General features: G+C 40.1%; 2 protein-coding genes and 1 long non-coding RNA gene across 4 annotated transcripts in view; 2 read left to right on the forward strand and 1 right to left on the reverse strand.

Annotated features, from left to right (window-relative positions):
• srpx (sushi-repeat containing protein X-linked) overlaps positions 1–26,824 on the forward strand; it is a 40,454-nt gene extending 13,630 nt beyond the window's left edge. For both annotated transcript variants that reach the window (XM_044130907.1, XM_044130909.1), the window contains 7 exons: positions 396–572; positions 2,212–2,338; positions 2,462–2,583; positions 3,395–3,574; positions 4,216–4,349; positions 26,070–26,191; positions 26,268–26,824. In XM_044130907.1, coding sequence (XP_043986842.1) covers positions 396–572; positions 2,212–2,338; positions 2,462–2,583; positions 3,395–3,574; positions 4,216–4,349; positions 26,070–26,191; positions 26,268–26,451 — 1,046 coding nt within the window. In that variant the 3' untranslated portion in view covers positions 26,452–26,824. The remainder of the gene's footprint in view (positions 1–395; positions 573–2,211; positions 2,339–2,461; positions 2,584–3,394; positions 3,575–4,215; positions 4,350–26,069; positions 26,192–26,267) is intronic.
• On the forward strand, positions 4,862–21,760 carry LOC122839389 (girdin-like). The gene is made up of 2 exons (XM_044130906.1): positions 4,862–11,346; positions 21,377–21,760. Exon 1 carries the CDS (start codon positions 8,388–8,390, stop codon positions 11,097–11,099), a length of 2,712 nt encoding a protein of 903 aa, XP_043986841.1. The 5' UTR covers positions 4,862–8,387; the 3' UTR covers positions 11,100–11,346; positions 21,377–21,760.
• Positions 17,405–20,065, reverse strand: LOC122839391. Its single transcript, XR_006372038.1, has 4 exons — positions 19,966–20,065; positions 19,305–19,362; positions 18,344–18,419; positions 17,405–18,182 (listed from the first exon to the last, which is right to left on the reverse strand). It is a non-coding gene; the product is annotated as an uncharacterized LOC122839391 (long non-coding RNA).

Consider the following 26,824-nt stretch of genomic DNA (forward strand, 5'->3'; position numbering starts at 1 on the left):
TCATCATTACACTATACTTAAAGCAGCTTTTGCGGTAAATGTTTGAGCATTTCTTTGTTGTATTCTGAATTTCTGCAGCACACTGCAATGCAGAGGTGGAGGTAATCAACATAAATCACATTATTTAAGCAGGTTGTTAAACAACCCAATAATGTTTTGTTATTGATTTGTTTCTGTATTGTAATCTTAGATGTTTTTCATAATTAGCAGAAATAAAGATTTTGAAATATCCATCTGTGCATGACTAATCTATATGATGTTTCGTTTAGTGAATTGAGTTACAAAAATAAATGGACTTTTCAATGATATTCTAGTTTACTGAATTCTACCAGACATGTTAGAAAAACACATAGTCTGGTAGAGCGTCTTTATCATGAGCTTGTTTTTGCTCACAGAGATCCGCTGCCCAAAGCTCTACATGCTGGCTAACGGAGGCTATAAATGCTCGGACGGCTCCTACTACAACTCTCGCTGCGAGTTCTTCTGCGCTCCAGGATATTCCATGAAAGGCCAGAAAACATCCGTCTGCCAGTACAACAAGGTGTGGAGCGCTGGAGTCCCCACATGCATTGGTAAGAGTATGTTTGTATTTGCTTAGTTTGATGCTTTAAGCGTAGCCAGAGGATTTCTACAAGATTTCACAGATTTTCCTTGAAACCCCTTGTCAGTTCCAGAGCTTTTCCTCCTGATTTTCTGATTGACGCTTGGAAGAAAGCAGGCCTCTAGACACGAACAAACATCTTTCACAGAAAAACTGAAACAGGCAGGCAGCGTTTTTCTTTTCCATTCACTGGAAGATTACACTATTTTCACTTCTTGCTGAAAATGAGTGAGAGATGAAGGAACTATGTTTTGATGAAGACATAAGTGGAAGAATGGGTTTGCAACTGCAGAGTGTTTTTTTTTTTCTTTTTTTGTTGCGTGTACAGACTGCACAACAGCCAGCATGTACTCAGAGTGCATTGAAGATTTAACATTGAGTTTTCTACTTCTTTGTCTACAAGGACACTAAGAAACATCCATGTTTTCACCATATGATTCATTTGCTTTTGTGTTACACTGGAAGGTTCTTTTGACATGTCTCTGATTTCGCTAACATTTCCCTGAATGATTATGTTTGTTTAATGCAACAAACCACCTGGGTTTTTTTTACTCCAGCACAAAGACAAGTGAGACAAATGAGAATGCACTCTCACCCAGTCAAATTTGTATTTGCATTTAGCAGAACATGAATGTTTTCAGAGTGTGGAATCATGCTGGAGAAAATAAAATGAACCCTTTGAGACACAGAGAGCATAAAAAAGAAAATCCTATTCCACGAGGTGACAGTGCAAACCATCTAAAAACGCGCACATTTTTATTTATTCAACTAAATAGTGAGAAATAAATTGCTTGCAGTTAATATGTTAATATACCTGACTTTTTGTATTTGGTCTTTTGAATTAAATATGTTGTCATGTAGCAACTTCAGCTACAGTAACTCACAAAAATAATTTGACTTTTTATTTTATTTTACCTTTCTGCAGTGACTTTTATTGGGATTTGATGTGATAGACCGACACAAAGTAGTAGAAAGCTATGAAAAATAAGGCAATGTAAACAGGATTCTACAAATGCAAAACTACAAAGACGTCTGGTCTTTATAGAAATGTGGTTAGTGATAACCATAACCTCTAACTCTACAGAGCAAAGTCTCTGTTACACCACGGGTAAACTATAATAAATTTGTTTAGATCAATGCATAACCATGAGTTGAAATGGTGAAGTCAAAGTCTTGGCCTATATTCAAATTATAATTTCTGATAAGAAAGGTTCACAGATGCTATCAATTCAATGTAACGGAGCTTAAGCTGTTTTGCCAACAGACGTAGGCAAGAATTTCTATTTCTGTACATGCAAAGTTGGAGACTCTAAACATGACATTAAACATGTATTTATTGTTTTTATTGTTACTTTGCCTGGCTCTATTACATAAAATTGAAGTTAGTGGTTAAAACTTGACAAAATGTGATTAAATTGAACACTTTTGTTTATCACAGTGACATTTATGTGCATAAGACAGAAGGCTAAATTCTGTCTTGTTATTTTTTTTACTATGTGCTGCTGTTTCAGAGGTTAAGAAAAGAATCTCCTACCATTATCGGTAAACCATGCACGCTCATGTGGATGAAATAAGGATTAGATAAAGATCTCTTTCTTATCTGTTTGTAGATATTGAACCCCCGAAAATCAAGTGTCCCAATGTCAAGGATAAGTGGGCAGAACCAGGAAAACTGACGGCGAGGGTGACTTGGGACACACCTGAGGGCATCGACACTGCAGACGGCATCCTCACAGAGTCAGTCCGGCTGTAACCCTTTGATTCTTTTAAGACCTTTTCTCTTCAGAGTCAGCTTAAATCCTGTTTCAAAACTGGTCAGAGATCAGAGTATAAGATTAAAACTCAACACGGGCTTTGCAGTGTGACCCTGAAAGGGAAGCCATCAAAATCCGACTTCCCAGAAGGCCTTCATAAGATGTCCTACAGTGTGTTTGACCGGGCTGGGAACAAAGGGTCCTGCCACTTCACCATCAGAGTGCGAGGTGAGCCTGAGAAAGCAGCTTGAATAGACCTGCTTTTTTTATGTACTTACAGAAAAATGCACTGATTGCCCCACAGATTTGTATTTGAGCTTTTTTGTCTCACCTAAATGTCTCAGATCATGAAGTTAATGTTGATAACAAATAGCAATAAGCTGAGAGGACATAAAAAGCTGATTTTTAATGAAGGTTATTTAAATATTAAGGAAATTAAGCTACTCAAACCAACCTACTCCACTGTAAAAAAGTATTTACCTTATTATTCAATGTCCATAAAATGTCAGTCAGTGCGCCAAATAAGACAAAAGGACATACACAAGTACTTTATTTTATGGGGAAACATTACATTTGTGAAATAATGACCATTTTCATGGATTTAATGAGAGATTTTTTATTACATATATACAAATATATATCAATATAAGATTATATATTTATAGAAATTGACCAATTTCAATATATGTTTTGTACTTTATGCAAAACAATTTGAGAGTTGGTATTGCTCATTAACTGTTTTGACATGATAAATGTCTTAGTTTTTATAGATTCAATTCAAAGTCTTACAGAATCTAAATACCCATGACTGCTTATTATAAAACTGTCACTGCAGATTAATTTGTTGTTGTTGTTTTGTGTATATGATTAAAATAAAATTTATATGTTTGAATTATTAGAAAAAGTCTCAATTCTCAGTATTTGTGTTTCGTGTAAAATCAGATCGCAGTATATCAACTTGGATGCAAAGTATAATTTTAATCGCTAACCTGTTTAATCCTGGCTGCTGTTTCAGTTCTATGTTCCTGTCTTTGCACAGTGCGTCGCTGCAGCCCTCTGTTCCCTCCAGACAACGGCTACATGAAGTGCGACAGTGACGGAGACAACTACGGCGCTACTTGTCACTTCTCCTGCACCGGCGGCTTCGAGCTGCAGGGCAGCGCTGCCAGAGTGTGTCAGTCTGGACTCTCCTGGTCTGGTTTAGACACAACGTGTGCACGTATGTACGGCTCAACACACAAACAATCAAAGCTGTTTTAAATTTAAGATAAGTAGGCTATATTATATCTCTTCTTGCATGTGTTAAGTAGGCTACCGTATTTTTCGGACTATAAGCCGCTACTTTTCTCCCACGCTTTGAACCAAGGTTTGCCCCCCTTCAAAATGATATTTATTGACCAAATAAATGAGCCGTCGCATTGTGTGAGGTTAATTATTTGGTAGAACTAATAAATGAATAGTTCGACAGCGTTGACAATAGGCACAGCGAGTGCCATCGTTGATCAGCCGAAGATTAAGCGCAAACTGCAGGCTGGCTAATTTGGAGAAGTCCTGGAACGTAGATCCAGATTCAGCATTTAAAATTATTATTTTTTTTTTACATGTGTCAGTCATTTCTGATATTGCAGTTTCTGTATGGATTTGGAGGCTCGGTGGAGGAGAAAATAACAGCCTGTCCATCAATTAACAAAATCCATAGTGAGTTCATTCTGTTTCACGCTCGTCTGTGAGGCAGGAAGAAGTTCCTCATCGTCAGCCTTAATTATGCAACGCCTCACACAGTGCATGCTAATAAATCTTCACCCTCATGTACTCTCTTTCTCATATACTGACTTAATTTTGTGTTCAATGTCATCACAGCCATGAACATAAATGTGGGGGTGCGTTCGGCCGCGGCGCTGCTGGACCAGTTCTACGAGAAGCGGCGGCTCCTCATTATCTCGGCGCCGACGGCTGCCAATCACAATTACCGTTTCCAGATGACTAACCTGCAGGTGAGGCACGACTCACGCGCGCACAAACACACACACAAACACACACACACACACACACCCACACACACACACACACACACACACACCCACGCACCCACACACACACACACACACACACACATACACACACACACACACACACACTCACAAGCAGTTCCCAGGAGCTATCAGCAAATTACAGCCCTTCAAATCTTTCCTGGTGGCAATTATGCGCTAGCCCATAAAAAAAGACAGTCAGTCGGTTGATCAATAATAATTGAAGAATATTTTGAAAATAGTATCCTCTGTTGCATATTCATTACCCAAAGGATGAATATACAATCACAATATTCTATGTAGCCTAAACTATAAAAAAAATTAACCAAAGTATAAAAGAACAAACTACAATAACTAATAAAAAATAAACTAATTCTAATCAATATTTAACTAATAATAACAAATAAGAACAAGCAAACACACGTGAAAACTATTTAAAACTAGCTGAAGAAACAAAAAGGGGGAACAAAAGGAACTGTTTTTCAAAATTATCTTTACAAAATAAAAATCAGAATATCGTGGTATGCATTTGTATTCAGGCTCCGTTGAAAAATACTTTGTAGAACCACTTTTTAATGCATTCTAGTTCTAACACCTGCGACAGACTGGCGACCTGAGCTGGGTGTGTACCCCGCCTCTCGCCCGGAACGCAGATAGGCACCAGCAACCCTCCCGACCCCATTAGGGACGAAGGGTGTATAGAAAATGGATGGATGGATGGATAGTTCTTACACTTTCATATTATTATATGGATTACTGGGTTTGGACTGGAGGTCACACACAACACGCTAATTCTGCTCTTCGGAAATAACAATTATGAAAATTTGAATGCGAGTGCGCATTAGGGCTCGCGCTGACCACAGGCGAGGTCTTCGCCGGGACGACGGCTGAACTTGAAGAGAGATTTAGGGCTCGAGCGACGGCGGTGTCAATATGAGCCCCGTCATTCAGCTGCGCCGTTTCCCCCAGTGGGACGAGATGAAACAAATCCTCGCCACAGTGCTCGTCTGCGGCTGAGCAGAGCACGGAGATTTACGGCTCTGGGGCAGACATCCGTCTCCCCTGCAGTGGTCATTGGCCCGAGACATCTACGGATTCCATCTAATGGAGTTAACCGTTTCTTCCAGTGCAGAGATGTGATGACGGCCTCTTAAGCTCAACTCCTGCCTCAGGCTTAGATGGTATGGAGGAACAGAGAGTAGGTTGGATACCTTCTATGATAAAGAATAATCTTAAGGTAGGTGAAAAAGTATCTTGCTGGATGCAAGGATGCACCGATCCACTTTTTTTTCACTTCCGATACCGATATCTGAGGTGTACCGTGGGCCGATACCGATCCGATGCAGGAAAATGGAGCTGAATTAATTTTTTTTTAAAACACAGACATAAATTAATTACAGATAATGGCAGAGAAAAAAGAAGAGAATAAATATTACAAGTGGGGGGAAAGAAGTGAAGGAGTCACCGGACGTCAGATCGACGTGTTCTGACTGGATCCATGCAGACGTAGTGGACGGACGCTCCAGCCCAGTTGGTCCCTCACTTTGTCTTGCTTAGAGATTAACATAAACAACCTCTGGCAAAAAAAAAAAAAAGACATCTAGATCTAAAGCCGACACATCAGTGTACTGTTCAGCCCCAAATGAATCATACGGCCAGCAGATTTAAATTTAAACTTATTTTTACTCAGTGAAGGAGTTTGTTTCTCCAGGGTTCAGTGGCTTAGGAATCAGCAACTCTTTCTTTCCAAAAGATGTTTTAGGCAAAAAAACAAAACAAAACAAAAAAAAGACAAAAACAATAAATCACTTTTGGCAAAAAATGACTCAGAGCTTTATTTTAGGCAGGTGGCCTAAAATAAAGATATTTACAATGTCTTCAAAGAGTAGCCAAAGTCAAATTATTTTATTCAACTCACAATTTTATTCATAAAGGGACAAAACCCTTTTCCAAGCTGGCCTGTCCGTCTGGGACAAGTTTAAAAAAAAAAAAAATCAGACCTCAGACTTTGGGACTCCAGTGAACCCCAGTGTGAGTCTTTGTCCACTAATGGAGAAAACGTGATACCGTGGTGAACCTTCCCCAAGAGGCTCCGGCCAACTGAAATTACTCCAAGATCCAGACAAATCGTCCAGAAAACTGCCAAATAGCCGAAACACTGACTTCCTTTAAATCAGGCTAAAAGTCCACATGCTTAGAGCTGCCTTTGATGAATTGTAAGTTTAACATTGTTCAACGTATTGGATGTGTATTTGCTTGATGATTCATTATATAATGCTTCTTGCCTACTTCATAATTAGTGACTGCATGATGTTTTTACTGATGTAGGATTTTCCTCAGAGTATTATAAGCCTGGCGGGTCACAAGGCTTTATGTGGACCCCCACAAGGCTAACTATCACCTACTAACTTTAGTTTTTATTTTAATGTTTGCATTTTTTAAGACTTTATTAATCTTCCAATAACACATAGTTATCCAGGGATATTTTCAAATTTCCTGTCAACTTTTAACAGTTTTTAACTCAAAAACACGGCAGCCGTTTCAAACCTAGCAAGTTATCTGGGGAAACCCTGTAACGTAAAGCAGTCGACCCCAACTCCAGGGCCATGAACCAATTGGTACCGGCCCGCACAAGAAATAATGAAATATTTCTGTTTAATGTATTATCCGAGTCTGGAGGATCTTTTATTTTGAAAATCCTTCAACCGGATTCTCTTGGTTACGTCTTGCGCACAAACGTGGAGCCATAAGCAGCAAAATGAGTAAGAAACAGATCAGGTGTCTTTGGAAAGTTTCTTTATGAAGGGAAAAGGCCCAGAGAAGAGCACCATAATGGAGCACCCTGCCACATTATAACTATGAACTTCAGTATGCCCTATTTTAGTGCATAACTTAGCATAATTTTTCACATCTTTTGGAAATAAAAATGATTTCCAATTGTTTTCAGCTCCCTCGCTGCAAAAACACTAAATCTTACCAAGTAGTTTTGGTCTAGTTTATTGTGCAAACATCTTAGTACACTTAAGATAAGCCACAACTAACTCATGAGTAACTTTTCAGGAGGATATAGGAGCTTGTTTTAAGTCAGTGATTCCTTAATATTGATGAAAAAATACTAGTTCCATTGGCAGATTATTTCACTTATAACTGGGGAAAAAATGTTTTGTTTTAAGTATCATATTCTGTCAATCGAACTAATAATTCTTCAGCAATTTTAAGGAATTATTTACTTAAACAAGCTTCTATATCTTGCTTAAAAGTTGCTTATTGGTCAGTTTTTGTCTAATTATTAAGTTATTTTCACTAGAAACTGTACAAAAAGAGGAAAAAAAATTGCTAAAATTTTGCCTTAAAAATTAAACTTTACTGATCCCAAAGGGAAATTAAATGTTGTAACTCATATAGTTTTGGTAAATGATAACATTACCCAAACCACGAATTTCAGTAATTACCATTGGCCAGAAAGGGAGTCGGAATTAGTGGCTACCTTGGCATCATGTGGGTCAACAGGCCCGCCCGTTTCCCCTTTTTCTGTTTTCGGGCGCAATGTTTCCTTTTCACCGTTGGTACCCTGCTGTGCTAGTCCATTGTCCTCAAGAGTCGCTGTCTCTCAAGTGCGTATTTCAGCCTTGGAAATATGTTACCAGCTCAACTGTCTCCAATAGCCATCAGCTAAGCCGAGCTGCATTCAGCTATAAAGTTTGTTTTGATTCAAACTTCAGCAGTTTTCTAGTTGTTCTGCCGAGGTGGTGACATCAATTTGTGACATCACACGAAATGATGTCACAAAGAGTGATGCACTGGGGTGCATCAAAAAGCTGCACTCTTGAAATCTACCGTCATAACCATTTCAGACGAGAGAGCGAGAGGAAATAGAAGGATTGTCTCCGAACTAAAGATTGAAACGGAAAGCTTTTCAAGACAAAAAGTCAACTCTTAACAAACCAATAAAGAAAAACATTTAGAAGTTTTTGGAATTGTCAAGAAAAAAAACAACAAACAATGAGTGAAAGCAGTATGCCGTCGACTTCTGCTTGTGAACAACAAGCCTTAGAAAGAGAGACCCTAAAGCTCCAGCGGATCCTTAAAGAAGTCAACATGATGTCAATAGAGAGACAGACTCTAATAAAATCAAATGAGGAGTTGAGGATCCAACTTACAAACATACAAAAAGCCACAGTTGAGAAAGACATGCTGCTTAGCGAGAAAGAGGAGGACTTTAAAAAGGTGTTGGACCTCAACAAAATTTTAAAAGAGGAAAACAACAAACTGGAGCAGAAAACTACCGACTTGGGCCAGAAAAACACTGCCCTGGAGATTGAAAAAACTGCCCTGGAGAAGGAAAAAACTGCTGTAGGGCAGAAAAGCACCACCCTTGAACAAGTAAACGCCGCTCTGGAAAAGGAAAAGACCAATCTGGAACAGAAAATCGCCACCCTGGAGCAGAAAAATAGTGCCTTGGAGAGAAAAAACACTGCCCAGGAGCAGGAAAACACTGCCCTGGGTCAGAAAAGCACCACCCTGGAGCAAATAATCACCACGCTGAAGGAGGAAAACACCGCCCTTCAGGGTCTGGAAAACACTGCCCCAGAGAAGGACAAGACCACCCTGGAGAAAACAGGGGGTTTTTACTTTTCCTTAGAAAAGGAAAAACATACCCTGACGCAGAAAAACAGCATCCTGGAGACAGAAAAAACTGCTCTGAAGCAGAAAATTACTGCCTTGGAAATGGAAAAAAATACCCTGGAGCAGGAAAACACCACACTGGAGCAGGAAAACACTGCCCTTCAGGGTCTGAAAAACAATTCCCTGGAGAAGGAAATGACCACCCTGGAGCAGAAAATCACTGCCTTAGAAAAGGAGAGAAATACACTAGAGCAGGAAAAGACTGCCTTAAAGCAAAGGAATACTGCCCTGGAGCAGGAAAACACCACACTGGAGCAGGAAAACACCACACTGGAGCAGAAAATCACTACCTTAGAAGAGGAAATCAATACTCTGGGGCATAAAAAAAATTATATAAAACATAAAAATATCATCCTTGAGCAAGCAAAGTTCGCCCTGGTGAAGGAAAACTACGCCTTGATGGATGAAAACAACACCTTGCAGAAGAGAATGGCCACCCGGAAGGAGGAATGTAACGAACTGTTGGAGAACAACACCACCTTGGAGCAGGAAATATGTGACTTAGAGAAAAGAATTCAAGCCCTGGAGCAGGAAAACTCCAGACAGTGGCACAAAAACACCTCTCTGGAGCAGGAAAAAACTGCTCTGGAACAGAAAACCACCACAATGGAGCAAATTACCACTGCCTTGGAGCAGAAAATTGCCGCCCTGGGTCAGAAAAACACTGAACTGGAGCAGGAAAACACTGCCCTTCAGGGTCTGAAAAACACTTCCCTGGAGAAGGAAATGACCACCCTGGAGCAGAAAATCACTGCCTTAGAAAAGGAGAGAAATACACTAGAGCAGGAAAAGACTGCCTTAAAGCAAAGGAATACTGCCCTGGAGCAGGAAAACACCACACTGGAGCAGAAAATCACTACCTTAGAAGAGGAAATCAATACTCTGGGGCATAAAAAAAATTATATAAAACATAAAAATATCATCCTTGAGCAAGCAAAGTTCGCCCTGGTGAAGGAAAACTACGCCCTGATGGATGAAAACAACACCTTGCAGAAGAGAATGGCCACCCGGAAGGAGGAATGTAACGAACTGTTGGAGAACAACACCACCTTGGAGCAGGAAATATGTGACTTAGAGAAAAGAATTCAAGCCCTGGAGCAGGAAAACTCCAGACAGTGGCACAAAAACACCTCTCTGGAGCAGGAAAAAACTGCTCTGGAACAGAAAACCACCACAATGGAGCAAATTACCACTGCCTTGGAGCAGAAAATCGCCGCCCTGGGTCAGAAAAACACTGAACTGGAGCAGGAAAACACTGCCCTTCAGGGTCTGAAAAACACTTCCCTGGAGAAGGAAATGACCACCCTGGAGCAGAAAATCACTGCCTTAGAAAAGGAGAGAAATACACTGGAGCAGGAAAACAATACACTTGAACAGGAAAAGACTGCTCTCGGACAGAAAAGCAACACCCTTGAGCAAGTAAACACCGCCCTGGAGAAGGAAAACACCGCCCTGAAGCAGGAAAACACTGCCCTGAAGCAGGAAAACAATGCCCACGGTCAGAAAAACAACTCCTTGGAGCAGGAAAAAACTGCTCTAGGGCAGAGAAACACCGACATGGCGCAGAAAATCACTGTCTTGGAAAAGGAAAGAATTACCCTGAAGCAGGAAATCTTTACTTTAAAGCAGGTAAACGACATCTTGGAAGAGGAAGGCAACTATTTTGAGCGGGAAAAAAACACTTTTGAGGAGAAATACCTCTTTTCGGAGCAAATAAACGCGGCCCAGAAGCAGAAATGCGCTGCTCTGGAGCAAAAAAGCTCAGCATTGGAGAAAATAATCAACGCCTTGGAGCAGGAAAAGGCTGCCGTGGAGGAGAAAAGTGCTGCCTCGGAGCATATGCGCACTGAGCTGCAGCTTGAATTAGAAAATCTGGAACAGCTGAACCAGGAGAGATCAGAAGAGGAAACCCAGGGAAACATCCAGCCAGTTTCAGAACAGCCACAAGAGCAGGTGCCTATATTTAAACGTGCAATCGGAGGCTGTATTGACACTCTCAGATACTGGACTGAAATATTCTACTTTTAAGTAAAGAAGTGTCATAAGGGCTCCAGGCTTCACGCTTGATTATCGGTGGCAGTGGAATGGACAACAGGAGGACAACAGGACTGCGGTGTCAGGGGAAGCTTGACACTAGGGGGCTGATGGCGGAAGAGCTTAATGCTTGAAAAATGTTGGCAGGAGGGCTTGAGACCCGCAGGACTGCGGTGCCACTGGAACTTGAGGCCACCGAACTCAGGTCTCCTTCGTCACCAGATGATTCCTTTGTTGCCAGGTGAGAGTTTTATTATGAACTCTAGTTTTGTTTTTATTTTAGTTAGGCGTCGGATGAGGAGCTTGGGGCCAGCAGTGCCTCCTGGCCTGCCCCAGGGCTTTGTAGTGAGTCCTGTTGGTCTCCCTGCCTGGCTCCGGGGCTTGAGAGCGAGTCCTGTTGGTCTCCAGGCTAACCTCCAGGGCTTCATACCGAGTCCTGTCGGTCTCCTGGCTGACCTCCAGAGATTCATAGCGAGTCCTGTTGATCTCCAGGCTGACCTCCAGAGATTCGTAGCGAGTCCTGTTGGTCTCCAGGCTGACCTCCAGGACTTCGTAACGAGTTCTGTTGATCTCCAGGCTGACCTCCAGGGCTTAGTAGCGAGTCCTGTTGATTTCCAGGCTGACCTCCAGGGCTTCGTAGCGAGTCCTGTTGGTCTCCAGGCTGACCTCCAGAGATTCGTAGCGAGTCCTGTTGATCTCCAGGCTGACCTCCAGAGATTCGTAGCGAGTCCTGTTGATCTCCAGGCTGACCTCCAGAGATTCGTAGCGAGTCCTGTTGATCTCCAGGCTGACCTCCAGAGATTCGTAGCGAGTCCTGTTGATCTCCAGGCTGACCTCCAGAGATTCGTAGCCAGTCCTGTTGGTCTCCAGGCTGACCTCCAGGGCTTCGTAGCGAGTCCTGTTGATCTCCAGGCTGACCTCCAGAGATTCGTAGCGAGTCCTGTTGATCTCCAGGCTGACCTCCAGAGATTCGTAGCGAGTCCTGTTGATCTCCAGGCTGACCTCCAGGGCTTCGTAGCGAGTCCTGTTGATCTCCAGGCTGACCTCCAGAGATTCGTAGCGAGTCCTGTTGATCTCCAGGCTGACCTCCAGGACTTCGTAGCGAGTTCTGTTGATCCCCAGGCTGACCTCCAGAGATTCGTAGCGAGTCCTGTTGGTCTCCAGGCTGACCTCCAGGGCTTAGTAGCGAGTCCTGTTGATCTCCAGGCTGATCTCCAGTGCTTCGTAGCGAGTCCTGTTGATCTCCAGGCTGACCTCCAGAGATTCGTAGCGAGTCCTGTTGATCTCCAGGCTGACCTCCAGGGCTTCGTAGCGAGTCCTGTTGATCTCCAGGCTGACCTCCAGAGATTCGTAGCGAGTCCTGTTGATCTCCAGGCTGACCTCCAGGACTTCGTAGCGAGTTCTGTTGATCCCCAGGCTGACCTCCAGAGATTCGTAGCCAGTCCTGTTGGTCTCCAGGCTGACCTCCAGGGCTTAGTAGCGAGTCCTGTTGATCTCCAGGCTGATCTCCAGTGCTTCGTAGCGAGTCCTGTTGATCTCCAGGCTGACCTCCAGAGATTCGTAGCGAGTCCTGTTGATCTCCAGGCTGACCTCCAGAGATTCGTAGCGAGTCCTGTTGATCTCCAGGCTGACCTCCAGAGAGTCCTGGCGAGGCCTGTGGGTCTCCAGGCTGACCTCCAGAGATTAGGCGTCCTGTTGATCTCCAGGCTGACCTCCAGAGATTCAGCAAGTCCTGTTGGTCTCCAGGCTGACCTCCAGAGATTAGCGTCCTGTTGATCTCCAGGCTGACCTCCAGAGATTCGTAGCGAGTCCTGTTGATCTCCAGGCTGACCTCCAGAGATTCGTAGCGAGTCCTGTTGATCTCCAGGCTGACCTCCAGGGCTGCGTAGCGAGTCCTGTTGATCTCCAGGCTGACCTCCAGGGCTTCGTAGCGAGTCCTGTTGATCTCCAGGCTGACCTCCAGGGCTTCGTAGCGAGTCCTGTTGATCTCCAGGCTGACCTCCAGGGCTTCGTAGCGAGTCCTGTTGATCTCCAGGCTGACCTCCAGAGATTCGTAGCGAGTCCTGTTGATCTCCAGGCTGACCTCCAGGGCTTCGTAGCGAGTCCTGTTGGTCTCCAGGCTGACCTCCAGGGCTTCGTAGCGAGTCCTGTTGATCTCCAGGCTGACCTCCAGAGATTCGTAGCGAGTCCTGTTGATCTCCAGGCTGACCTCCAGAGATTCGTAGCGAGTCCTGTTGATCTCCAGGCTGACCTCCAGGGCTGCGTAGCGAGTCCTGTTGATCTCCAGGCTGACCTCCAGGGCTTCGTAGCGAGTCCTGTTGATCTCCAGGCTGACCTCCAGGGCTGCGTAGCGAGTCCTGTTGATCTCCAGGCTGACCTCCAGGGCTTCGTAGCGAGTCCTGTTGATCTCCAGGCTGTCCTCCATGGATTCATAGCGAGTCCTGTTGGTCTCTCGGCCACTGCCAATGTTCCCCGAGGTTTCTACTATGTCGCCGGCATCCTCCTAGGTTTCCGCTCCGCCGCCATTGTCCTCCAAGGCTGCTGTTCCTCCACTGTCCTCCTCAGATTCTTTTGGTGATCCTTAGTTGTTTCCATTTAATTCTGCCTTGTTTTCCACATCTGTTCTTCATTAGTGATTCTAATTATGTTTATTTCTTGTTTCTAGTTATTTTTCTTTGTTCTATTTAGGTTCCTTTAGTCTACTTACTCATTTGAGGTTGTATTTTGTTTATTTCCCCTTGTGTTCCTCCAGCAGTTGGAAAATAAGGGAATCTAAAATGATTGATTGTATTGTAATTGTAAAGACATGCAATTTTACTGCGGGTGGGTGGGACAAATATGTCTGGAGAGACATATTTGGCCTGTCTCTCCAGGCCAAATATATTTATAAATAAATATATTTATATATAAATATTTTATTTATAAATAAATATATTTACAAATAAATATTTTATTTATAAATAAATAAAGAAGGTATCTATTTTAAATAAATAATTTTTTTATTTATAAATAAATTTGATCATTTATTTAAAATAAATAAATAAATAAATTTATTTATTTTATATAAATAAATTTGCTTATTTTACATAAATAAAATAAATGTATTTATTTAAATAAATAACCTTTTGGTGACCATAAATAAATAAATTAAATTAATTAATTAATGTAATTTATTATTTATTTATTGGTAAATAAATAATAAATGTATTTATTTTAAATAAATAAAATAAATTTATTTATGAATAAATTTAAATATTTATTTAGAATAAATAAATTAATTAATAAAAAAAATCAACCAATCTCTACTTTGGAGTGGATGCTGGAAACGTCTGCATTGATTTAAACTATCAATATTTGAAAACTTTCTAAAGACTGTTTGATTACTTATTTAATTTTTAAAAGTATAATTTCTCCAAGTTAGTAGTTGTTAAGATTAGACAGTGACACTGTGTCATTTTAGGGCTCATGCAAACCGATTTTGGACTTTTTGGTGACCATCTTCATTTTATTCCTGTGTCAGCTGGACCACAGTGTTCCACTCTGGCATGTAGTTCTCCCTCTGTCTCTATAAATGGAAACAATGTCCTCGTTTGTCAACTGTCCATTCAAAAAGAAAGAGGAGGAGAAAAATGCTGATCGACTTACAATGCAATGTAGTTTGTTTGTTTTTAGTCTATGGTTATATCTGCTCAAGTTGTGGGCAAGTCCAGTGCAGATTGAATGACGTGACGTGGGAACATACACTCACTACATGCTGTGATTTTTATTTGCTACCGCACCTATTCACGGATTTAATTTGTGCAACATAACTATCAAATCATTCAAAGAAAATCTGCCTATTTGCAGATACAGCATATCTAAAATATTAGAAAGAAAAGGCATCTTGGGAAACGGAAACACAAAGCTCCTTGACATTCTATTGGCTGGCACATTTGTAAAGCAGCCAATCCAGGAGCGCCATTCATTTTTCTTGGTGTTTATTGGATGTTACCCAACAGTGGAGAGAAGGAAGACTGTTGACATTAACTTCTGCGGTAGTGCTAATTTAACGGTTGTAGAAAGAATCACACTGGAATCACTCTGGAATCTATGGAAGCCCATTTCCGCCATGAAAAAAAAAAAAAGACCAACAGGAAGTCATAATTTCGACTTTTAAAGTCATGATTATGAGATTCTAAGTCATAATTTTGACTTTTAAAGTCATAATTTCGACTTTTAAAGTCATAATCATGAGATTCAAAGTCATAATTTCGACTTTTAAAGTCAGAATTATGAGATTCAAAGTCATAATTTCGACTTTCAAAGTCATAATTATGAGATTCAAAGTCATAATTTCGACTTTCAAAGTCATAATTATGAGATTCAAAGTCATAATTTTGACTTTTCCGCCATTAAAAAAAAAAGACCAACAGGAAGTCATAATTTCGACTTTCAGAGTCATAATTATGAGATTCAAAGTCATAATTTCGACTTTTAAAGTCATAATTTCGATTTTTCCAAAAAAGCAGACATGCTGTCTTGTGTGAGATTTACACAGTATTCCATTTGATCTGTCTAACCAGGAAAACAGATTTTTCTCCTATAAAACTTTGCATGATTTTGTGAATTATGATAATTTAATGCAAAGTTGGCACCTTTAATGGACTTTCAATGCAACTTTTAGAGCAACTTTGCATTAAAAGTGTCATTATTTACCGAATGACACTTCATGACAACTGTCATAAACATTCGACTTCATGTTCATGACAGATGTTATGTCATGTTTATGACAGTGTCATGTCAGTCTTATGCACACCCCTTCAAATAAAGTGTTACCAAAGATTCCTTAAACTCACATGTTCTTCAGCTGAAGTCTGTTAGACTATATCCATCACCCATACACTACTTTTTAGGACCTTGTTTATTTTGTGTCGAAACTCTGGATAGTTATTATAATTAACTGGCAACTCTAGGTAGCAACCGCATGTGTGGGCAACTGGCCGTCTCTGAATACCTTGAAGTTGAGTGAAGTTTGGTGGGCAAGCTCCTCAAGTACTAGCTCTATGTTATCAGCTGTTGGTACTCTTTGACAGTTATGGATATCCATGATTTCCATAAGCTCTTCTTTGTCAACACTCTGAAAATCTGAAAGGCAAGATTCAAACACCATCCGATCGTACTCTGTAACATACCTTAAGAAGCTATCAACAAGAGGACTCTTTACAGAACCAAGAACTGCTTGTTCCAGTATTACTGGAGCAAGTTTTATAGGCAGGTACTTCTGTTTTTGCCAGCCAAAGGCAATAATTCGGCCAATGCTTTCCCATTGTTGCTGTCCAAAATCATGATGCAAGTAGGGCACCTTAGAGTTATTACCCATTGTGCACTGTTCATAAAAGTCCTGCCAAAATTCTGAGAGGACATCCCTCAAAACTCCTCCATCATCAACAGCCTTTTCTTTCCTTCCATCAGGGAGCACCACTTGAATACATATGTCCTCCTGAGTGACACCTGGATCACAAAAATGTGAAATTAGTTCTTTCAGGATCTGGCCACGGTGAAGAACAAGGATTTTCTTAATCCCTTCTCTCTGAACAATTGGCTCGTTCAAAGAATCGAATTGTGAAGAAGAAAGCACTGGAGTAGATGGCTGTGGAGACAGAGGAAGGGTGTCATCAAGACTGAGACTATCTGTGTCAGAAATGTGTCCTGTGAAAAAGGTAACAGTGCCACTGTCTGCTAAAATGTCCCCATTGATTCCTGCATCTAGCTCTTGGACATTGGACAAATCACCCATGTCATCAGTAGAGTAAACTGGGTGAACATTATCACTGCTGCTGTTTGTCAGGACACTGCTGGTTCCAACATATATGGCATCAATGCTGTCTGGTGCTTTGGATTGAGTCAGTGGTGTGCAAACTTGAGAGTGAGTAGAAAACCTTAAAGTGTCTTGGTCATTTCCACTGGGGTTGTCTGGTTCTGAGTCGCTGCCAGTGTCCTTCTTTTTGGTTGTTAGGTAAAAACGCAAAACAGGTAGTTTTGTCTGCTCATAAAGTTCTCCAACTGTAATATGTTCATCAAGTGAATGTTCCTGGAAATCTGTCATGTCAACCTCAAAATCTGTAATTCTTCCATGTGAATTTCTGTCAGGTTCAAACACCTATCAAAGACAAAATTAATTAAACACAAGAAAGACAAGAGAGATGGATTCTTTGTACTCGCGAGGAGAACAGACAGAGATGTGCTTTCAGTTACAATCTCCTACCGCTCTGAAATCACATATGCCTGCTCCTCTCTTTTTATTGCATTTAGGATCCCTATCACATTGGGCGCTGCAACTCTCAAAGGGCGGGGAAAACAAATCATCACATAGTTGCAGCGCTAATGACAATCACTATCTAGACACATGTTATCTACACACTAGATTCTTCTGTTCCAGGCACGGCGTCGAGCAGAACAAGTTGTATGTCTTCACGGTGACGGCTTTGTTGCTATCTAACAGGTCAAGGAGAGGAAGCGGTTGTCACTGCTTTCTCTCAGGAAGGCCTCAGGAAGGAATCAAAGTTATTCAATATACAGAAATATTCTTTATACTAAAATTAAAATGAAGTAAAAGCATATAAGTAAAACATTATAAAGATATAACTATAAGACTACATGAACAACAAATAATTTGATAATATCAATAATACAATTTACCCAACAATTTCTTTGAGATGGAAAAAACAAACCCACTGCCTTTTCAATTAAGTCATTTTTGCAACATTCCTTTGACACATAAATTTTTCTTGTTCCACCACCTTTCTTTGTCCGAACTTTAAAAAACTTCCCATCTCGAGAATTCATCCATCCTATCTCAACTTTTCGAACAGTTTTTTGAGCATTTCTGATGCTAACATTTTCTGAGATCTGCTTTTGATCGTTGCCTTTGTTCCTTGAAATCTTGGCTCTCAATCGGTCAAAAAGTTTTGATTTCCGGCCAGCAGGATCATTTTCCCTTCGTCTGCAATATTCGAGAAGTGCCAGTCGGTCACCATAAGATGGGAGATACTCCTTAAGCTGCTCATCTGTCATGAGCAGAAGGACACTGGAGTCAATCTAGAAAACAAAAGTTAAAACAGTTATTTAACCTATAAAAATGGGGTGAAAAACCCAGTAAAAACAGCCACATGATAAAACTGATCTGTCTTCACCATGTCTCTATAATAGTGTTGTATGATAACTTCTAAATGTACTGATTTCCTTAGCAAGCTAGCTACCTTATCCTTTTGCAGTCGTCGTATGACTTCCTCTGAAGCATCCCGTGATTTTAAGAAGTCATATATCTCATCCATCCTGTGACAATTACACACAATAACTAATGAATAATGTCTAATAAAACATAACTTTGCAAAAAATTTATTATGAACATGAGAATAGGGTTGAATGATATTACTGAAAAACATTTCACGATACAACCATTTTTTATTATTTTATATCAATTTTCTTTTTTTATATCTGAAATACTACCAAACTGGTGATGTGACCTTTCCCATTTTATCCACAGCTTTCACACCATAATGTTTTTTAAGAACATTTATGAGGCACAGTGGTGAAACATTAAACTGCTGCTCCGCAAGTTACTCAACAGCTTGTTGCTAGTTCACCAGTGAGCTAAATGATGCCATCAACCTAGATGAGTTAGCCTTGAGAGGTTGAGAAGCCTTGACTGTGCCTACATCCTCCAGAATGGTATGTGGTTCTGGATCAGAGTTCAGAGAATATTCTATTGAATATTCTATCAGACTTACTATCTATTGATATTGATCACGTGTGTATCGTGATACATATAACTGATTTATTGTCCAACCCTACAACACAGATAGAAACTGTATTTTAGACTCAAGCTCCTGCTAAAATAAAGACAATAGACAACAAAACAGCTGTACAGATCTGCAATAATAAACCAATACACAAAGAAACTACATAAAAGTAATAAAGAAAAATCTACCAGTGTCTCCACAACTAAATGGCAAAGTGTAGAGCTTAGGTCTGAAAGTTCTGTTTACATTTTTCCCCTAAAATATTTCAATGGCTGAACAATTCTCAAAATGAAATTCCCATCTTTATAAAAGAGTCAAGTGCATGAACATCATCAGAATGATTTCAGTTTTGATCTTAATTACTTTCATTTAAACAGATAATATGATAAATTGGATTTTCACAAGAGTTGCAACTTACCTCTGTTTAGGTTTAGGTTCAGGTCAAAGGAACCTCCTCTGTCTCTTTTGTAGGTATCCTGAAAGTTGAGTAAAGTTGAGGAGTTAAAATTTTCAACAGGGCCTGCCTGTTTTGGGGATTTTTTAAGTTCCTTGTTTTTCAATTTTTCTTATTTTGAATTGCTTTTATAAATATTGTCAATGTAAAGCTGTAGATCTCCAGCATTAGCATAAGTGTACATGAAACTGCTAAGAAAACTGTTTGAAAACTGATGCATATTGTACTTCCATATTTTACTCTTGTCTATGTATTGACAAAAACAATTTAACGGGAAAGATAGTGAATCACTTTATGCTTAACAAAACGTGCATAAAACGAGCTGTGGAGCTTGTTTTAACCTACTAGCTATTGCTTGTATTTATGCCACAAAATAATTATACATATTAACTTATTGAATTTTTGGAGTACAAACTTCTTATCGCACTCTGAAATAAAAACAATCTAATTAACGGACTACTTAAAAAAAACCCTGTTAAATATGCTATAACAAAGTTAGCACGTTTGACGGTTAACCTGCAGCTAGCTCATGTTGCTCAAACAACGAACGATATACATAACACCACACGATCAAAAAGCAATCAAAACGAAGGGATCTAAACAAAATCAAAAAAGGCGAACCTACCTTTTACTGACTCTTAACGCAGTAGCAAAGGTTGGACCTTGAATTTAGGATCATATTTAACTGGGAGCTGGAGCACGCTCTTATTCTAAGGAGGCTTGTCTCCAACTGCTCCGGTATCTCGTAATTATGACTTTGAAAGTCGAAATTATGACTTCCTGTATGTCTTTTTTTTTTTTTTTAATGGCGGAAAAGTCAAAATTATGACTTTAAAAGTCGAAATTATGACTTTGAATCTCATAATTATGACTTTAAAAGTCGAAATTATGACTTTGAATCTCATAATTATGACTTTAAAAGTCGAAATTATGACTTCCTGTTGGTCTTTTTTTTTTTTTCATGGCGGAAATGGGCTTCCATAGGAATCAGCTCTGCGTTGTTTTATTCCTGTTTAAAACAAGATTACAGTCAGCACAGTTCTTGGGCTCTGGCTTTCCCACGCACACCTCTCCCCAGCGCAACTTGGCGCGAACTCAAATAGGACTGTTTAAAACAAACCAAAATTTTCTGACATTCACAAATAATAAAGTAAAATGTCAAGACAATTAAAATGAAACCAAACAAAAATAATCTGCCCATTAGTTACAATTGAATTGTTATTGAATTAATAACAAAAAGAATTTCCCATTACAATATGAAAATGCACAAATACATTAATATAACATTTTGAAGCAACTCACATACCTGTTTAAAACAAGATTACAGTCAGCACAGTTCTTGGGCTCTGGCTTTCCCACGCACCTTAAGGTTTCCCACGCAAACCTTTCAAAGGAACAAAAATAACCACATTGGTACAATAAACTAAATAAATGTAATTAACGTGGGAATTAAATACCCAGTACAGTGCTGCGCTTAACATAAAACAGTTGGGGAACAACATATAACTCATGAGTTTGACAAACATACTTTTTAAGACATTTTGAATATACAAACAGAAGACAGCTTTGTACGCTTACCTCTCCCCAGCGCAACTTGGCGCGAACTGAAGAGGGCAGCGCGAACACACAGGATATGACGCAGAAACAGGAAATAAAATAAAAATAAAAGCTTCTCCGCCAAAATAAAATACAATTCCAGAACTAAGAAAAGCAAATAAAAATGTTTTGAGAAGGTTCATAAAATAAAATAGATTATAAATAAATAAAATTAACTCAGCTACTACACTAAGACAGTTTCCACTGTGAATACTAATGTATATTGTAATATATATGGTGCTTAAACTATTAAAATGAAACATTGCAAGCATTTTTAGAAGGGGTCCCAAAATATGATAAATTTTGGGACCCCAAAATTTATTTGGGGTCCCAAAATTTGGGGTCCCACATTGCAGACATTTGCAGGTGGTTGTGCTCGCTAACCTCTGTGAATTCAGGCTGTCCAACTCCACAGTAATGCGTTTTGTTATCTTTGTTAGAGAGGAACCGTGAAATGGTCTGGCAACCTGAAAGTGACAGTTCTATGCTTGGTGGCGGACATTTTTCGACGGCTGAATTCTAATTGATGGAACCAACTGCAACACTCTTCAGTGTGGATGTTTTTACTACATGAAGTTACCTGTATGAAAAAAATGACCTTCTGATATCAAGAAGGCCCTATCTGGAGAGAAAAATCATAAAGATCAATTTTGTGCAGAAACGTCACAGGTGATGAAGGAAAGAAACAAAAGCCTTGAACTTTGGTTTGTCTACTGCAGTGCTCTCTACAGTGCTGCTTTAGGGGAAACTTTCTTCAAACTGATTTACGAAGCCAAGTGATCTCCTTCCATCCCACCCTCGGTCACCTCGGCCTTCTCACTGCAGCTGCCTTCCCGGACACGCTGCATGCTGACTGATGCCCTCGGGTTCCACACGAGAAACACACATCAGCGTCTCAAGCTGTTGTCAGCAGCTACAACCTTCAAGTTTGATGGCCTTTCTGCATTCCTGCCCCTCTCCTGTCACCTGCGCTCCAGGGGGCAACAAATCAAGCCGCTAATGTTGTAGCAACTGAAGGCCGTTGTGAATGACAAAACGCTGCTACTGAGACATGAAAATGTCCTTTATCTCTTAAACAATTGAACAATTTGGAAGGGAATTCACAGAAGGGTGAGGTCAAGCTGTGAGGCAACGATATTCTTTATCACATGTTAAAGAGCGTCCAATTAGAAGCTTAACAATATGCTCATAACCTTCCTGCAAAGACAGGACATAAGGATAAATCACATTAGAAAACTATTTATAAACTGTACCAATCACTAATGAATTCGTGGGGAGAATAACACACTGCATATAAAAGCAGGATTGGAAAACGAAGGCAATCTGACATTAACAACAGATGAAGGGGAGTTAATCTGTACCAACACATTCTCACACCCGACTCGTCATATATTGACGAGTTGGGACGCCGTCTGACCATGCGTCACATATTGACGCGAAGGGGCTACCCTTCGCGTCAATATGTGACGACTTGGGCAGGTTCCTTCACCGTAAAATGTTGACGAATTTGACGATTTCGGAAGGTCGCATGTTTTACATGGATTATTCATGCGAAGGGTCCTCGCAAACACTGCCGAAACTTCAAAACCCCGCAAATTGGTTAGGTTTAGGGAAAAAATTACGGTAAGGCATAAGGTAAAACCCCTCGCGTCAATATCTGACGCGGAAGGACGTCCCACGCGTCAATATATGACGAGTTGGGAGTGAGAAAGGGTTGTCTGTACACAATAGTGGACTACAACATGCGCCCCCTGGTGGAAGAATATGAATTGTGCTTTTTTTTTGAACACCAAGCCGAAAGACTAAATATTGACTTTGGACCGACTGTTGGAGACCGTGTGGACCAAAGTCATTATAGTTAAGTAAAAGTAACGAAGTAACCAAAACTGAAATTGGGAAAACATTTTTGTTAACTGAAATAAATAAAAACGGTAATTAATGGGGGGAAATCTTAGCTAACAGGAACTACAGTGTGCATTTATAAAACTAACTAGAACATACTGAAATTGTAGATATAATATGTTTTGCTTCCGTATTTATGAATCCATTTATTAGCCTTTCAAGCAACACCCCCAAACACACACACACACACACACGCACCCACCCACGCGCACACACGCTTTCACACACTCCCCCCCCACCCCCCCACACACACGCACACGCACACCTACACACACACACACACACACACACACGCACACACACACACACACGCACCCCCCCACACACACAACTTCATCCAAATCCAAGTTGACTGAGCTGGGTGCTGGAGCAGGAAAGCAGTGCAGATAAAGACAACTGTGGTGTGTTTGCGTTGTTTTTATCTTAGCAGAACAATTGAGAAGACGGAGAGGGTGTCATGCTGATGATCAGGAAATGTCTCAGCGATGAATAAATGATAGTGACACAGCTCTGTGAGTGGTGGCTTTCCGTTGGTGTTGTTTTCCTCCACTGCGTCAGAAACCATTAAGTCAGAGCTTTGATTAAACCTCTGACCTTTAAGATTCAGCTTATGAGTCCAGAGACTTAATCAGCCTTAGTTCATTAAGGGGACCTCTGGTCAGTCCGATTGCTAGTCCTCTAGTTTGATTATAACAAATTGTTTTTAGATTTCCAATCTGATATTGAGTCATTTTTAAACTATTCCTAAAAACAAAGGGATTGTTGGGTCACTCTTTAATTAATAATTCAAAAATGTGCCTAAAATGAACACTGATTAGGCCTCGTTTATTGTAAACTAGAGAGAGTTTCTTCAAGGGGAATCATTTGACAGACCTGGTGTGGATTAAGAATTAAGACACATAATTACATGTGATTCCTCACATTAGTAATTTATGTAAGTGCAATATCTTCCCTCAGAGTTGATTGGATTAATTAGGCGTCAGATCCATATGAGGTCATCACTCTGCAAAGATAAATAAAACCCCACAGACCTTTTCAATATGGTGCAGAACTACACAGATCATAATGATGCCACGCATTTTCACAACTCTAAACAGCAGAGTTCCTCTGTCTGATATATTGCACCCCTATCAACACTTCAGTATTCTTTAAGCCCACTCCACCGTCTACTGATGCCATTGTGTGAAAAACTCCTTCATTCTCTTGACTGAGCACGGACATCCTGTGCTCATGTCCAAATCGACACTTCATAAGATTTGCACATAAATTACCACACACCTGTTCTCCAATTCAAACAATTGGTAGATAGAGTAGAATAGAAACAGCCTTCATTGGCCTGCAAAGGGGAAACTCAGGTGTAGCAATAACATTAGGTATAAAGGTTCACACACAATATAAACATTTTTAAAATGTGGAAAACAATATATATCAAAACCAAAATTAAAACAAATTAAGCAAGCGTTATTTAATTTTTTAAAAGTGTAACATCCACTGTAATTTCATGTATTAGTTTTTTGTTTGTTTGTTTGTTTTTTAAACAGAGCAAACAAATCCTGCTGCTTTAGTTTTGGCAGAAAATTAAACCAGCTATCGACCGTCTCAGGACACACACAAATCATGTTTCTCTGTCCAAGCATGGAAAGAATAAATTTTATGTTTCCAGCCTTTTCTTTTTTAGAAACAAGAAATGCCAAACTTTTCAGAAATTAATAGCCAAATAAAATGAGGGTAAATCTTGACGGGTTAGGCATGTTCAACAGATGGATAAAGTGATAAAAGAGTCACATTTTGATCAGTTTACTAACAGCAGGTTTAGTGACATGACATGGGTATCTTAGTTTTTGAGCTTATCAAGTTTTGGGCGGAAATCAGACTGCTAATTGTTTTTTGTTGTGACGTTTGATGACTTGTCACTATTTCATCCATTTACGTCTGAATTATTAATGTGTTGCAAAAATCAATTTTCTTCATCATGTTAAGTGATGCAAATGTGGCGCAGGTTTTAGCTCTGTAGCTTTGCAGCAAGAAGGTGATGGACTGGCGACCGATCGATGTCGTAAGTTTCATACAACCACCAGTGGCGATGGGCGCCAGTGACCCGGTTTAGACGACAGACAGATAAAAGGTTCAGTGAGTTTCATAATAATTTCTGTGAGTGCCAGTTTGGATAATCAGCTTTGAACATGCAGCAGCTTTAATGCTGTTCTGATGACACTACAAATAAAACCCTCACACAACAAAGCACAACCCATTTTTAAGTATAATTTATGTGACAAAATCCCACAGTTGTATAAATAAATAAAATTATTGGCTTTTGCTGTGTTATGCAATATGTTTCTGTTTGAATAAAGGAATAATTGCTCAGCCATGTACTTGTCTCTTTGTCACAGATGGGGAGCAAACACAACATTATGGTATTGTGGACGGTATTATTATGGCATTATCCAGCAGGTTTATGTCCAGCTGGTTAAACACAATTATTTGGAGCTAATTATAGGACTGAAATATAACAGTTCAGCTTTGTTTTCCAGCTGCATCTGACTAGATAAAATGAGTGTTAATAGTTGGCATTATGTTAAGCAAATTATTATTAACATGATTTCATTCAGCTCTGAGGATGCAGCAGCTCATTGCTTTACATCCTTTAAATAAAATTAATTTTCTTTAGTAACATAGAGAAGATTAAAACCATCTTGCAGAATCCAACGGCATTTTTAATGAGATTTTCTTCATGAGTGAAAGAAGTGGAAGAACATTTCTCATGAAAATATCATTTTCCTTCTTTGTCAACATTTCTTTAAATACAGCAGGCGATTAAATAAAAAAACAACATTTTCTTTTCTGATGATAATTCCTTTTGGATTACAGATTAATAAATGGATTCCAAATGGTCTTTAATAAGAAGTTATTTTTTCATAATGTGAACCGGGTAGAGCTATAACTAGGCCACTTGAGGAGTTCTGGGTAAAGGAAATGTTCAGAGCAAAAAGGGTTTTTATTTAAATGTAAAATGTGTATTTTTTTTGTACAGTTTTGGCATCCTTAAGGCTCTAACTGTGTTGTTCTTTTGTGTTTTTGTACTCCAGTTAATAATAAATCAATTACTAAATTAGTTAGCGATTATTTCAGTAATCGTTTTGTCGTGATTAATCGCTTCACCCCTAGTAAGATCTCCAGTTTCTTACACCCATGTGACTCAGTAGCTGTGTAACATGTGGATCTTTGTTCCAGCCCGCTCAGTGTGGACTGGACCTGAGACACGTCACCGTCATTGAGCTGGTTGGGACTTATCCAGCTCAAGTTGGCCGAATCCGCCACAGGCTTCTCCCGCCTGGACTGGCCCTGCAGATCAGGTACTGACACACATACGCGCACGCACTCGTGTGTAACCTCAGCACACATGACTTTAATCCGATGTGCGTTTCCTAGGATACTGCTCCGGATCCCTCAGAGGTCGTTCCAAATGGTGCTGGTGGACAAGCAGGGCATAGACAAGCAGCGCTACCCGTTCCCCATCACGGCAGCTGAGTTATTCACCACCATCGACACGTTCCCGCTCCGCAAGGACGAGATGGTGTTACAGCAGGAGGCGGGCCAGTTCTGTCAGTCATAAAACAGGAGCTTCCCTTCACACACAGCTCAGATCATTATGCTTTATGCCTCCTCTCTGAACTCCTCCTGTCCTGTCCCCAGTGTGTGTTTATGTGTGTTTCTGCATATGATCAAAGATATCTGGCATGTTGCTGATCTGAAGCTGGTCTGAACAGATCATACAGTGCTTTGCAGTCACATCGAGGGCTGGCACTGTGTGTTTTATTTTATTTTTTTATACATTTTTTTCAGAGCAGAAATATGATTTACTATTTTGTAAAAAAAAAAAAAAAAAAAGAAACTTTGGGAAAATTTCTATTCTTTCTAATATTTATATCTTGCATCTTACTTTGCGATGTACTTTGAATTCATAAAACTAATAAAAAATGAGTAAT

This window comes from Gambusia affinis, linkage group LG11 (assembly GCF_019740435.1).
Source record: "Gambusia affinis linkage group LG11, SWU_Gaff_1.0, whole genome shotgun sequence".
Classification (NCBI taxonomy): domain Eukaryota; kingdom Metazoa; phylum Chordata; class Actinopteri; order Cyprinodontiformes; family Poeciliidae; genus Gambusia; species Gambusia affinis.